At 36.1% G+C, this 13,271-nt stretch overlaps 2 protein-coding genes across 2 annotated transcripts in view; both read right to left on the bottom strand.

The window, feature by feature from the left end:
• The window catches only part of LOC149791823 (transient receptor potential cation channel subfamily M member 5-like), a 48,779-nt gene extending 45,120 nt beyond the window's left edge, over positions 1-3,659 (bottom strand). Inside the window, exons 1-2 of the mRNA XM_089970334.1 lie at positions 3,447-3,659; positions 1,288-1,362 (exon numbers count right to left, since the gene is read on the bottom strand). Coding sequence (XP_089826460.1) covers positions 1,288-1,362; positions 3,447-3,482 — 111 coding nt within the window. The 5' untranslated portion in view covers positions 3,483-3,659. The remainder of the gene's footprint in view (positions 1-1,287; positions 1,363-3,446) is intronic.
• Positions 3,660-9,203: 5,544 nt separating this feature from the next.
• LOC149791822 (transient receptor potential cation channel subfamily M member-like 2) overlaps positions 9,204-13,271 on the bottom strand; it is a 39,043-nt gene continuing 34,975 nt past the window's right edge. The window contains exon 9 of the mRNA XM_089969479.1: positions 9,204-9,360. Coding sequence (XP_089825605.1) covers positions 9,204-9,360 — 157 coding nt within the window. The remainder of the gene's footprint in view (positions 9,361-13,271) is intronic.

Here is a 13,271-nt window from a genome sequence, read left to right as displayed (position 1 = left end):
CAGAGGAGACAATTTACTGACCAAAGGGTTATGAGTTAAGGAATATCTACTAATTAAGACACTAGTGCTTAAGTAAAATCTGTGCCAATGATACGTAGGTCAGGTGTAGTTATTAAAAGTTTCATGCAAAATGCCGGCTTAACATTTCGCAGCCTAACTCTACTAATCAATGATATCAGTATTTGATAGTCGAATTCATCTTGAGTTATATCAATGAAGAATGCCATATACTATGGAATCCAATCATAATTAAGGGGAGCATTGTGCGAAAAGAAACGTTGATGGGTCCACTTCTTTGACCTCACCTTGGACAGCTGGTGATGGAAACTAAATGCTGAAGTAAACAACTAATTAAAGAAAGCTACTGGATTCGTTGGGTTAGATACTTTGAATCTCAAAGGACTAAATACCAAGGCACTGTGTAAAATTGTATTAAATGTTTAATAAACTAAATATGTTGTACTTTCTGTATACATATATAACTGTATGTAGGATTCTTTTTCTGTACTATTTAATTCCACATTATATATATATATATATATATATATATATATATATATATATATATATATATATATATATATATATATATATATATATATATATATATATATATATATATATATATATATATACTATTAAATTGCACTATTGTCACCATATTTGTAAGAATCAAATATATTAAGTGCACAAACACAATAGCTGAGGTTACCGTTATTCAATTGTTTTGTATTCAAAATTAGGTCCTATGGTTTTGTAATACAGATTATTGTATTAAAGAATATTTGAATAGGTTTTGAATTTGTGGATTTGGAAAATGGTCATTTAGTTTCCAGAGAAGAATAACGATCGCTTGTAGATTCCTTGCATTTGTGGTCAGTAGCAACAACATATTTTACAAAATGGTACCGACTGCTCCTGTGGCGGCTAGAGCGTCCGTCTCGGATGCGGGAGGTCGTGGGTTCGAACCTCGGCCGAATCATACCAAAGACTTATAAAAATAGTACAATCGGATGCCACACTTGGTGTCCAGCATTAAGGAGTTGGTGTTAGGACTGGTCCTCCTGGTGTCAGGATAATGTGCCTGGGTGGGACATGACGTTAAATATCTGCCAGACATCACTAATAACTGATACACTGCAAACATCATATTGATATGACTGACAAATTGTTAAAGCTACGTTAAAAATCCAAATCACACACACACACACACACACACACACACACACACACACACACACACACACACACAAAGAAAATGGTATCAGAGAAAATGTAATACAATACCTGTACATCCTCTTCGTTAGCCTTAAACGTAGCCAAACGTGGAATCAGTGGTGGTACGGCAATGCATGCCAGCAACTAAAATGTATATAACGTTACTCATTAATATATCAGATTCAAAATGAGTAAAACATACACCCTGATAGTCTATCAAACAGTACCTAATCAATACCATACTCAGTGCATCAACTGATTATGTTTTAGTTGTGCACTTGTATAACAATAAGAACAAAATAAATATACCCTGATCTTACATCAAACGTTGCATTAACATATTATATTCTAGCTCCAGACGTGTAAAATGCTATAATTACATTGAACTACATATGCCTTGATCAGCTACAACATAATGCATTAGCAGGGTACGTTAGAGACTTGTATTATAATTATAAATAAAGCTTAAGAAAGCAAGATCTGCCATCACGCAGCAGATCAGCAAATTACATTATCGATGCGTTACGGATCACTGCCATCTCACCTCTGTCGGCGTGGGTTCGAGTCTCGGATTAGGTCAAAGTGGGTATATGAGACAGTTTCCCAGTAGCTTATCACAGGTCGGTGGTTCTTTCCGGTGTTTTCCCGGGTTCTTCCTCCACCAATTATATTGTTTGACATGAATAGCCTATATTGTGCTGAAAATGACGTCAAACCCTACAATAACAACCACAACAGCATATATGTTCGTTATAATTCGAAGCTGCATATGACTGATCTCCCAGTCCATGGTGTATCAACTGATACTCAGTCTGCTGTTACTGATCTATATTGCATTTGGTACAAATTACACAAACAATGACCGGCGTCGGCGAATTTTCATTTAGATGGTCACTTGCGCATAACAATTTGAACACATTATAAATGAACTGATTTTCTATTGCTGTTCATGAACGAATTTTGCTCTAGCTGTTCTTTTGACGTATCTTGATTAAACAAATTACGCCGCTTTGCCCCCGCTGTTCGCTAGCACATGTAATTTAAATGTAACGTACGAAACGGGGCATGATCATATATGTCCAGATTTGTCACCATAGTGAATCAGTAGATAATGTTATCCTGATCTACCAGATCACAGTATATTACAATTAGCAAACAACAGCACATATCCTAATGACATAATTTGTGACATTAAATCGGGCTCAGTCCGATTCACAGATGGAAGTAAGTTTTAAATATCTTGGTAAATTATGATTATTTCCAAATTATAATAGATAATTATATAAGTGAAATCGTGAGGAATTATGATGCTATATGGCACAGCAGTATCTGATACAAAAATAAAATGATAAGAGTGATACAGAATTTTCAAACCGCTCAGGAGGTATTAAACAGAGAAGTATAATAGACATATACAGTTTATAGTGAAACCAAAATTGCTAAGCACCAATAGCCAAATGATTATCAAAATGAGTATATGCCCATCCCACGGCCGTCTATGCAAAGGTACTGTGTGATGTAATTCATTGTTCATTCTGTATGTTTTCGCTGTTAATCACGTGTATGATAAAATCAGCTGCTGTTACTTTTGCTCTCTTGACATAACAGCGCATTAAATATGAACTCCATTGGGTATAATCTTTGTAACTGAATCAAAACGTATTTTAAAGAAGCTCTGTATTCTCATCAAGTTTGGGAATGTAAAATGTAGATAAATAGTTTTCTTCAAAAACAGGTTTTTAATAAACCGATTTTAGTCTTTGAATTGCTATGTATTGTTGTTTTCTTCAAAGTACAGTGGGATTGTCGATTTTCAAATTGTCTGCAATACACAACAGTCCCGTTAGATATGATATACTATCCAAGTTTGTATGCCATGCTGTTATTACTGGTAAATTGATTACTGGTAAATTGATTACTGGTAAATTGATATCTGTGCCTTGTTATGTGCTTGTAGCATTAGAGTACAGCCGTATTATGTTTTGTAACGATAGGTCTCTATTAACTGCAAACAGCCAATAGTATATTATGGTTAATAATCAATATATAACAGTCAAAAATATTGAGGTTCAACAAGTAAATTGGAATCACTGCATCAGAACTTCACTAGTTCAAACCAGCATCACATATGAACTGCAGTGTTTGAAAACATGATCTTGGAGAGTATGAATGTTTCAGGCATTGCTTATTCAAATTAGCTGTAGATGTGTTGTGTACGTTTCACTGACCTTCAAAATGCCATTCTCCAATGCCATTTCTCCCATCCAGATATTATTAAAGAGACCCTGGCATGCAGTTTGGAAGATAAATTGTTTGTTTTTGTCATTCACTGCAATTAGAATACAAGACGTTTTCCACAAATCTGGTAACGGCCGGCGCAGCAGGCACTGTGTTTTTTCCTCATCAGTACTGTGACATTCGTTCAACAATCCAACTGCTAATTCCATGAATTCACTTTATATTGCAAAAATATAATTAATATTGTAAAAATGAATGTTTTGTTCTATTAAATGCACACACATCTAGATAAGTGTTTATAAAGCATGGTGTTTCGAATAAGTAACAGAAAAGGGCTAAACTTCAGCAAATAATTTATTTTCCTGAAACACAAAGTGAGCATTTAAAATGATTTTCAGTATTGTGAATTAATCGCAAAATATTCATATATTTCAATCACAAGTCCAAAAGTATTGATTATTCCAAATGAATTCCAGTGACGTTTCGAATGAATTCATGAAATGTTGTATCGAACAAGACAAAAGTGTAACTTCATAATGTCAAACAACATAAATAAAAATAATTATATTATAAATTCAAAAGATGATACACAATTCTGTAATACTATGGGACTCGAGCCCCACAGGAAACACAAAGGACATTAGAACAAGGCAAATTGGTGAATGAAATGTTTCTTTGCTAATACTTACGTGGCTGAAATATATTTTGAGCACAACCAATACCTTGCAATGAGCCAAGAATAACATTAGTCTTATGTAGCATCAAGTCCTTTTAGTAGATTTGTGTTTTCGGCTCGCTCCACTTTAAGAAAATTGTTCAATTATCTCCCTTTGTTTTCGTAATTATGCCTGCCAATTCTTCTGAAAATCAGTTTCTCCTGACAACACGCTTGATATGGTAGACACATGCAGTTTATGCAATTATGGGTTCTGATGAAACACCTAAATAGCGATTCCTTAAGCAGAGGGGAAAATATAGATATCATCCTTTGATGTTCAACTGCTATATTCAACTGCTTGTTTGTCCACTAAAGGGTAAAGTTAAGCACCAGACTACACTCAGAATCTCCTGCTTTCTCGAAGATCATCTGAATCGGAGAAGATATATAGCAAACTATACATTAAGACTGTTCCAGTTTATGTAGAATCATGTACAACCCAGCTTTTGCTTATTGGACTTCAGAGACATGGAGAGTAATTTTGTATTGCACCTCGCCACAGATAGATCCATTCGACATTGACCCATCAGGAGCAGAGTTTACATCAATATCAGTGGACGAATAGGCCATTCAGATCTAGTTTATTGATTCAACCAGAACAAATCAATGCATCAGATGCCTGGGTCTGTACCTGATGTGGCAAAATAAGATGTAGATTCATCTATCATAGCTTCACCTGAAGAAAACCACAGCCAAAAAGCAGAGGTCTTCGAAGTATTTCCATCTGGCTTACTCATCTAAACTAATACAAGTTACCAATGAGATGAAAACATCCTTTACAGACAGTGGTTCCTGGAACGATTGAAATGTATACACGATGAATGCTCCTTACGAATAATAGCCCCTATGTCATCCCGAAACAATGGTGCTGAATTTAGTTTCGGGAGACTAAATTTGCAAAGGCATTACTGCCATGAGCCATGCGATGTTCTCCTGTTTGTTGAGATGTAAAATCGTGAATCTTGAAACTGGGATCGCTTGATCTAGTGGATAAATGTTTGATTGTCAGTGGCCCAAGATAGTCATTTCCAGTGGTCTCATAATTAAGAGACCCAACGAATTGGCGTCTCCTCTTACACCGAGAAGACCCAACAGACTAAAAAATTCCCTGTCTGAGATCCGATGCTTTGTGATAAGGCAAGGCATCGTCAGTATGATTTTCAAAGCATTTCGCGAAGGAGACCGACCCTACTGACATTTACATTTAATTCCATTCCAAGTGGATACAAACATGCGATGGACAATAAAGACTAGGAAATAATGCTCAGGCCAAAATGGAGTGCCCTGAATTGGTACACCACATCTCAGGTTGCAAACCTCAGCATTTTCCTATGACGTCTGGATTGGAATATAGCGGCATACATCTTAAATAAATAAACTAAGTGTAAAATCTCACTCCAGAATGGCCATCAGAACCTTGTCTGGATGTTGAGTGATAGTGTCCCGAATAAATGGTTGAGCGATCTTTTGATAGCTGTCAGGCCAAATCATACCATTGGCGTTTACTACCATGGGCAATTTGGAGTAAAAAGGTTTATGTTTGTGTCAGATTTATATGTCATTATTGAACAATAAATAACAAACAATATCGTTTAGACCAAAGTTTTGTATTTGTTTTTTGTTTGACGTTGTATGGCTTTGATGCACCCAATGCTACTGAACAAAAAGAATTTTCTAATCGAAAAACTCTATTCACTGTTTCAGCAGCAACAAAATTAAAAATGAATCGGCATATAATCTGTACATCAATCGATAATATATATGTATATATGTATGTATGTATATATATATATATATATATATATATATATATATATATATATATATATATATATATATATATATATATATATATATATATATATATATATATATATATATATATATATATATATATATATATATATATATATATGTATGCATGTATATATGTATGTATGTATGTATGTATGTATGTATGTATGTATGTATGTATGTATGTATGTATATATATATGTATGTATGTATGTATGTATGTATGTATGTATGTATGTATGTATGTATATATATATGTATGTATGTATGTATGTATGTATGTATGTATGTATGTATGTATATATATTGCCCCCCGCCGACTTTAAATGTTCATATCAAGACATCCAGGGCACTGACCATTGTTGATACAAAATATACATTATATGCACGGGAAGTGCAACTCTAATCAGATTTGCAACAGTCAACACATGTTTGCAATCGCAAGTAGAAGAGTAGATACATGCCACTTTCAACCCTATTAACAATTAACTAGGGACGGACAGGGATAGCTGTGCAATATATAAATAAATTAATCTGGGATTCTGATTTTTTCCACAATAATTCTATTGCAAAATAAATGACCGTGGAAAAGAAACGTACAAAGATTTGACAAACTTAAATGACATTTGAACAAAGAATATTACATCCACATTACTATGATATAGATCGTGGGCCGAAAGATCGAGTATTTAATGGGTGGAGTACGTAATAGGCCGATTACGTTATGGATTGATTTGGGCTGGGCGAGTACATTGCATGCCGAGAAAGTTAATTGGGTGTCTCTGCTATAGGCCGAGTAAACCTTTTAGGATATAACAACACAATGCAGATACTGTCGATGATTTGGATATCTGATAGCTATAGTACGCTGTATGTGTTTAATTTAATTAATGTACCTGCATTACACTAGTTTATTATGCTGAATGGGGAGAATTTGTAAGAATTTCAGGTCTATCTGGGTCAAGCACTGGTGTTAGAAAGAATGTGACCTTAATTGCTTTCTCTATATTCATCAGTTATGAATGCGATCTCCATAGATTTGACAGCTGTTAGATTGAACAATAAATGCCTTGAATTAATATTTAAAACGTAAGTAAAGTAAAGCAGTATATGTGCACATACTATTTCACAAAACTTTCTCTTGATGATTGTATTCGAAGATGGTCATATGTGGAAATGGTTTATCTTATGAATACACCTGTATACACGGAATCACGAATCATGAATATTGATGATAATTTGCCTTCTGAAACAAAGCGACCATTTAGTATAGATTCATTTTTCCGTCTTTAATTTCAACTACTGCAAACTCGTTCATTTTTATTCTTTTCTTGATATGTTGATCGTAGTGCAGTATCTATTGGTTTCGATATACGTTTCATTTTCGTCGGGTCTTGGGCTACGTGGTTTGCTTCAACCAGTAAATAGAAGAACATTAATATCAATCACCAATATTGAATTTTCATATTTTGCTTGAACATGGAAGCATGCATACAAGTCATGAAGTGTTGTTGCTAACAAACAGAAGGGTTGTAATGCCAAGGTGACTTCCGCTTAATGATGATGATGTTCGTCCATCGGTGTCGATGAAGACCATTTAATGTCATCGATTCAATGGGGGTGAGTCCGGAGATGCCTGATCAGTCCTATTTGGGCCCGGAAGGGTCTGTTGCAGTGGGGACATGGATGTACAGGCTGCTGACTGGGAGTTGTGGAACTGCTGTTCCTGAATTTGCGCATATAACGTTTCTCAGCTGCGTCCACCAGTCTTTTCTGCTCAAAGGCTGACGCACCAGCATTGACTTGACTGCGTCAAGCAGATCGATTAGCAGCTACACTCTCCCAGCTGTCAGGATCAATGCCTAAGTTCTTCAGCGAGACCTTGAGGGTGTCCTTGTATCTCTTTATTTTAACCACCGTGAGATCTATTGCCTTGCTCTAGCTCTTTATAGAAGACCTTCTTAGGTATGGGTTCTACCGGCATGCGGAAAACATGGCCAGCCCATTGGAGTTGTGCCTTGCACAGCATGGTGAGAATGCGTGGCATGCCGGCCTGAGTGAGCACCTACGTGCTCGGTACCTTGAACTGCTATCTGATGTTCAGTAGTTTTCTCAGGGAACTCATATGGAAGTGGTTCAGTTTTTTTAACATGGCGGCTATGCACAGTCCAGGTCTCGCAAGCATAGAGGAGGATGGGGAGAACAACCGCTGCGTAGACTTTGCGTTTGGTGGTAAGCTTGATGCCTCTCTTATCCCAGACATTAGACTACGCTGACTTTGACAATCATGGTTTTGACCTCATCTTATATATGGACTGCTTGTGAGAGGGTGCTGCCGATGTATATGAACCTGTCTAGATTTTTGAGCTTTTGGCCATTGACAGTGATGCGTAGATCCAGGTAATCTTCTCCATGAGCTGGCTGATGCAGAACCTCTGTCTTGCTGGTAGATATGGCGAGTCCGAAGTTGGTGCACGCTCTATAAAAATGATCCATGCTATGTTGCATGCCTGCCTCCGTGCTGGAGTTGAGGGCAGGGTCATCTGCAAACAGCAGGTGACGAATGTTCCTAACTTGGACTTTGGTTTTGGCGTGAAGCCTCCTCAGGGTGAACAACTTCCCATACACACGGTATCGGAGACCTACTCCCACATCGTTGTCCTTGAAAGCATCCATCAACATTGCGGAGAACATGAGGCTGAAGAGAGTGGGGGGTAAGACACATCCATGTTTTACACCAGTCGTAACTGCAAAGGTTTCTGAATAGGTACTCTTGTCCTGGACTCTGGCAAGCATCAAATTGCCTCACCGTGTCAATGACGACTTTGGACATCCAAATTTGGCCATGATTATCCAAAGACCTTCCTGGCTGACTGTGTCGAATGCCTTAGTCAGGTCCACGATTGTGGAATATAGCTGTACCTTTTGTTCAAGACACTTTTCTTGTATCTGCCTGGTAGCAAAGATCATGTCGATGGTGCCTCTCTCCTTTCTGAAGCCACACTGACTTTCTGGCGGTAGGCCATGAGCAAGGTGTTCTGTGAGTCTGTTCAGCAGTAGCCTTGCGAGGACCTTGCCCGCGATGCAGAGTAGAGAGATTCCTCAATGATTGTCGCAGGATTGGCGATTGCCTTTGCGTTCATAAATGTGGATGATGGATTCATCTTTGAATTCCTGTGGTATGTGTTTCATCTTCCACATCCAACAGAACATATCTGTTAGTCTTTCCACTAGCTTAGGCCCACCAGCTCTCAGATGGGATGAAGTCTGCTCCTCGTGCTTTGCTGCTAGACAGCTTATGAGTTCCAAGCACTGTTGAAGGGTCAGCCAATCTCTCGTTGATGTCCACCTGGGGTAGACGGTTGATCACTTCATCGTTGATGGAAGAGGGCCTATTGAATATAACGTTAAGTGTTCCACCGAGCGATCCAGTATCTTCTCCTTCTCGGTTATGAGAGTGCTGCCATTGGAGCTCAAGAGTGGTGTTGTGATTTATGTTACTGGGCCATAGATATCACAAATAGCACTATATAAATTCATCATGTCGTGTCTGTCGGCAAAGGACTGGATATCATCAACCTTTCGGCTCAGCCATGTGTCCTGCATCTCGCGCAGTTTCTTCTCTGCTGAAGGCATCTTTCTTTGCAGCCAACATGGGACCGATGTTGTACGCATGATGGAGACGATGCTTCGCCTCTAGCAGGGACTGTATTTCTTCACAGTTCTTGTCGAACCAGTCTTGGTGTTTTCGCGCAGTGACGCCAAGGGTTTCAGATGCAGTATAATACACCAGACATCCGCATAATATCATAATACACAAGGAACGTACTGTAAATCTAGACTCAAAAACCTTCCAACACAAAATAACATGCTGTACGGTGACCTGGTCTTCTACATAACCCTCTCTACACGCATAGTAATTCACAGTTTACACAATAATAATAATTTATGAGGTATTTGTTTTTCTTTACCTGCCACCACTTCCTTCTTATTGTTCTTTGTTGCAATATCAACGTTTGATCACCTAATAAATTAAGATGGACATAAATTATCTTTCCATAATTACACAATACGTATGCTTCAAGCTATTCACTATATTAATGAAAGTTAGCAAACGCAGGAACAACTATTTGGTGTATTAAATAGGGTATTTTCTAGAGAACATGATTCTAGGAAGATCGGTAACAAGTGTGAATGAGAAAGGTCAATCACGAAGAAAGGGACAATCGGAGAAGAATATTTCGAGGCAGAAGATGAATCCACATAAAGAGAACCCTTATCATACATTGTAGAAAGAAAGATAACATCACGAGAGGAATTTAAAAATGTCACAGAAATAAAATCAATGCGGGAAGGAGAAACAGAGAAAACAGGAATCATTTAAGAGAATCGCTGATTGTACGAAGAAAGTTTATAACGAAATTTATTTAAAACAGGAAAAAAAAATGGAAAAGGGAAATCACACATGACATACGTATAAAATGCTTTTAAAAAATGAAACTGCGTATGTAAGCCAGTATGACTAGATATAACTAGTATACTTATCTACAAGTTAGGGAATGACTGATACGGAAAATTCTCTTTCATGATTGTAAAGAAATCAAATACCAAATATGCAACATATATTGAACTATCCATACATGTTTGCATCAGGTGATAATAGATTGACAATATTACTATAATCTATTATGTTAAAGTTTTCTCTTTAGAAGATATACCCAAATTAAGCCAAGAGATTTTTGTATACATTTTTCTCCAACGTATCCAAATGTATAAGCGACATATAAAACTGACTAATCTTTTACCGTCCTGCAAGTGACTCAATTTTATATACTTGACAACGTCTAAAATATTGTTTTACAAAAACCCCTGAAAACTGCAGAGATTACATCCCAATACTTGCAGTCAAAGTTAATTTGTCTATTTCAAGTGGTAAATCCCTAATCTTAATAGGACGGTTTCTATACAAATATATCTACATCATAAGATCCACAATTTACCAGTAATATAAATGAGGAGTCATGCTAATTGCTTTGGTTTCCTTTGATTGTTCCGGCTATGTAATTTTTTGCTTTCATTCAAGAACTGACTCTCCCTTATTGTAAGAATACAAGAGTAACGACGCAAATGTCATTTCAAGCAAAACAATAACGATTTGTGAAGCATGATGATATTACAAAACAGGAAACAAAGGATAATGTCAATCCGAATTGAGGAATAAATTAAGATAAAGTGTCGATCACGTGATTAAATCATGCCCAGTTGGAAGGTAACATTCACAGATTTCCACGAGCCTATGAGTGCACATTTTCTCCCAAGGATGTGTAAAGAGCATACATCATGCGAATTCCCTCATAAGAAAGGAATTTACACAGATTTAAGTAATATTTGATATGAAAAATAAAACATCGAAGAGAAGATAAAGAGGGGGTAAAAGACTATTTACACATCAGTCTTCACCTTTTATAAAGCTCCAAACGAACGATACCAAATATGCCTTTCGAGTTGTTTTTATTTTTTTTTAAATATTTGCATAGTTTCCTATTACGTATGCCTTACGATATACTAACCATTTTAGCAGGTTTGTTGTTAGCCTGATCGATCTGATCCACTTCTGTATCAGAGAGATAATGACAGTTCTGACTTAAATGATATTAACGATTTTGACTTAAGCAATAGTAACACCATGGAGTGTCATAGTGCGTGATGGATTCAAAAGTAATTTTGTAAGCTTATCTCATCTATGGTTTCATGTTATAACAGATTCAAATAGAAATTTACACATAAAACGTCATACTTTATCTTCAAACATATCACACAAATCATGTTTAATAAGAATCTGACTTGAGACGGTGCCTTTAATGTGAAGTGAAAACAAGCTCAACAAATTATACTCACGCGTGACATGTTACAATGAATATATCTCTTTCAGAACAAAACGGATTGGAGAAAGTAATTAAACACGTTTGCCAACCATGTTGATCTATTTAGTTATAAACGTATCAGCAAAACAGGTGCCTGATTCCTCATTTATATATGTATCTGATTTTTATCAGATTTATCTATAATTTCGACGGTATAAACAGATAAACTAAATGTGACGTATTTAGAATGCTGGGAGGAAAGTACTATAGGACGCATGATACTAGAATGAAACTAATTTGTTTGTGTGCGACATCTTTATGAAATGAAATATTTCATCATTGATATTAAGTTGTTGTTTATACAGTGAAAGGTCTTTTGCAGTCTGCGCTCACAGTACATTCTTTTAGATATAATATGTGTCTCTGATAATAACACAGGGCATTATTCGCATTTGCAATGTATGCTTCGCAATTTTATCGAAACGCAGTCGTGGCATCGCAGCACATATTCTTCAGAGGATTCTCATATTTGACTCAAATGCCTACTTTTATAAGTGTTTGAATACATAAATATCTTTAAAAATAAATTATAAAGCTGTTTATTATACTTAAAGAAAAAGAGAGGAAAAGAGATACAAAGTATCTATCACATGATTAAACCAAGTACTGCTGCTGAAAGTTTATCACGTTTACAGATGTTTAAGAGCCGAATATTCCATATTTTGTTTCAAGAATAGTGCAAGAATTCAAATTATCAAAACAAAAAACCTTGCACGCAGGAATTAAGTCAGATTCAGATTTAGGTAACATTGATATATGATAAGAACCAGTCACATTCTTTCAGAAAGGTCAGATATGAATTAAACTTTAGTCATATCTCTTTGATTTCTAAACAATAATTGATCAAGATAACATTCTTAAAATAGCAATTGTTCATTCATATTAACTACATTCTTAAAATGGCCACTTTACTTTAATGCATTGTCTTTGAATATTTTGACCATATTTGTTCACAATAAATGTAATTTATTTCTGGTGTTTACTTTCCCTTTCTTAAAGTTTGTTTTGATTTCCTAAAAATCGCTATTCATTTGGTTATCTGCTGGTGTAGGCTTTAGGCTACAACAAGCACTTTATCTGGATACTTGTTCTCCTATTTCACTTACGTATCAAGTAATGTATCGCCTGTTCCCAAAAAAGTGGTAGTAACACTTTCAAGGCAAAAGTATGTTAGTGATGCAAAATAATTTTGTGTAAGCATAACAAATCAGACTCAGAAACTTAGCAATCAAATGTACATATCTCTTCCAAATCAAACTTACCAGATAAACTAGCTCTACAAGCCTACCAACAAAGTTTTAAAAATGCAATAAAATGTATGACAAGTTCTATGATACAAATCTCAACTAGGCAGATGGTTGATTACTTCATTTATATCC

This window comes from Sinohyriopsis cumingii, chromosome 9 (assembly GCF_028554795.1).
Source record: "Sinohyriopsis cumingii isolate HCF-2022 chromosome 9, ASM2855479v2, whole genome shotgun sequence".
Taxonomy (NCBI): domain Eukaryota; kingdom Metazoa; phylum Mollusca; class Bivalvia; order Unionida; family Unionidae; genus Sinohyriopsis; species Sinohyriopsis cumingii.
This window is presented reverse-complemented; position numbering and strand designations above follow the sequence as displayed.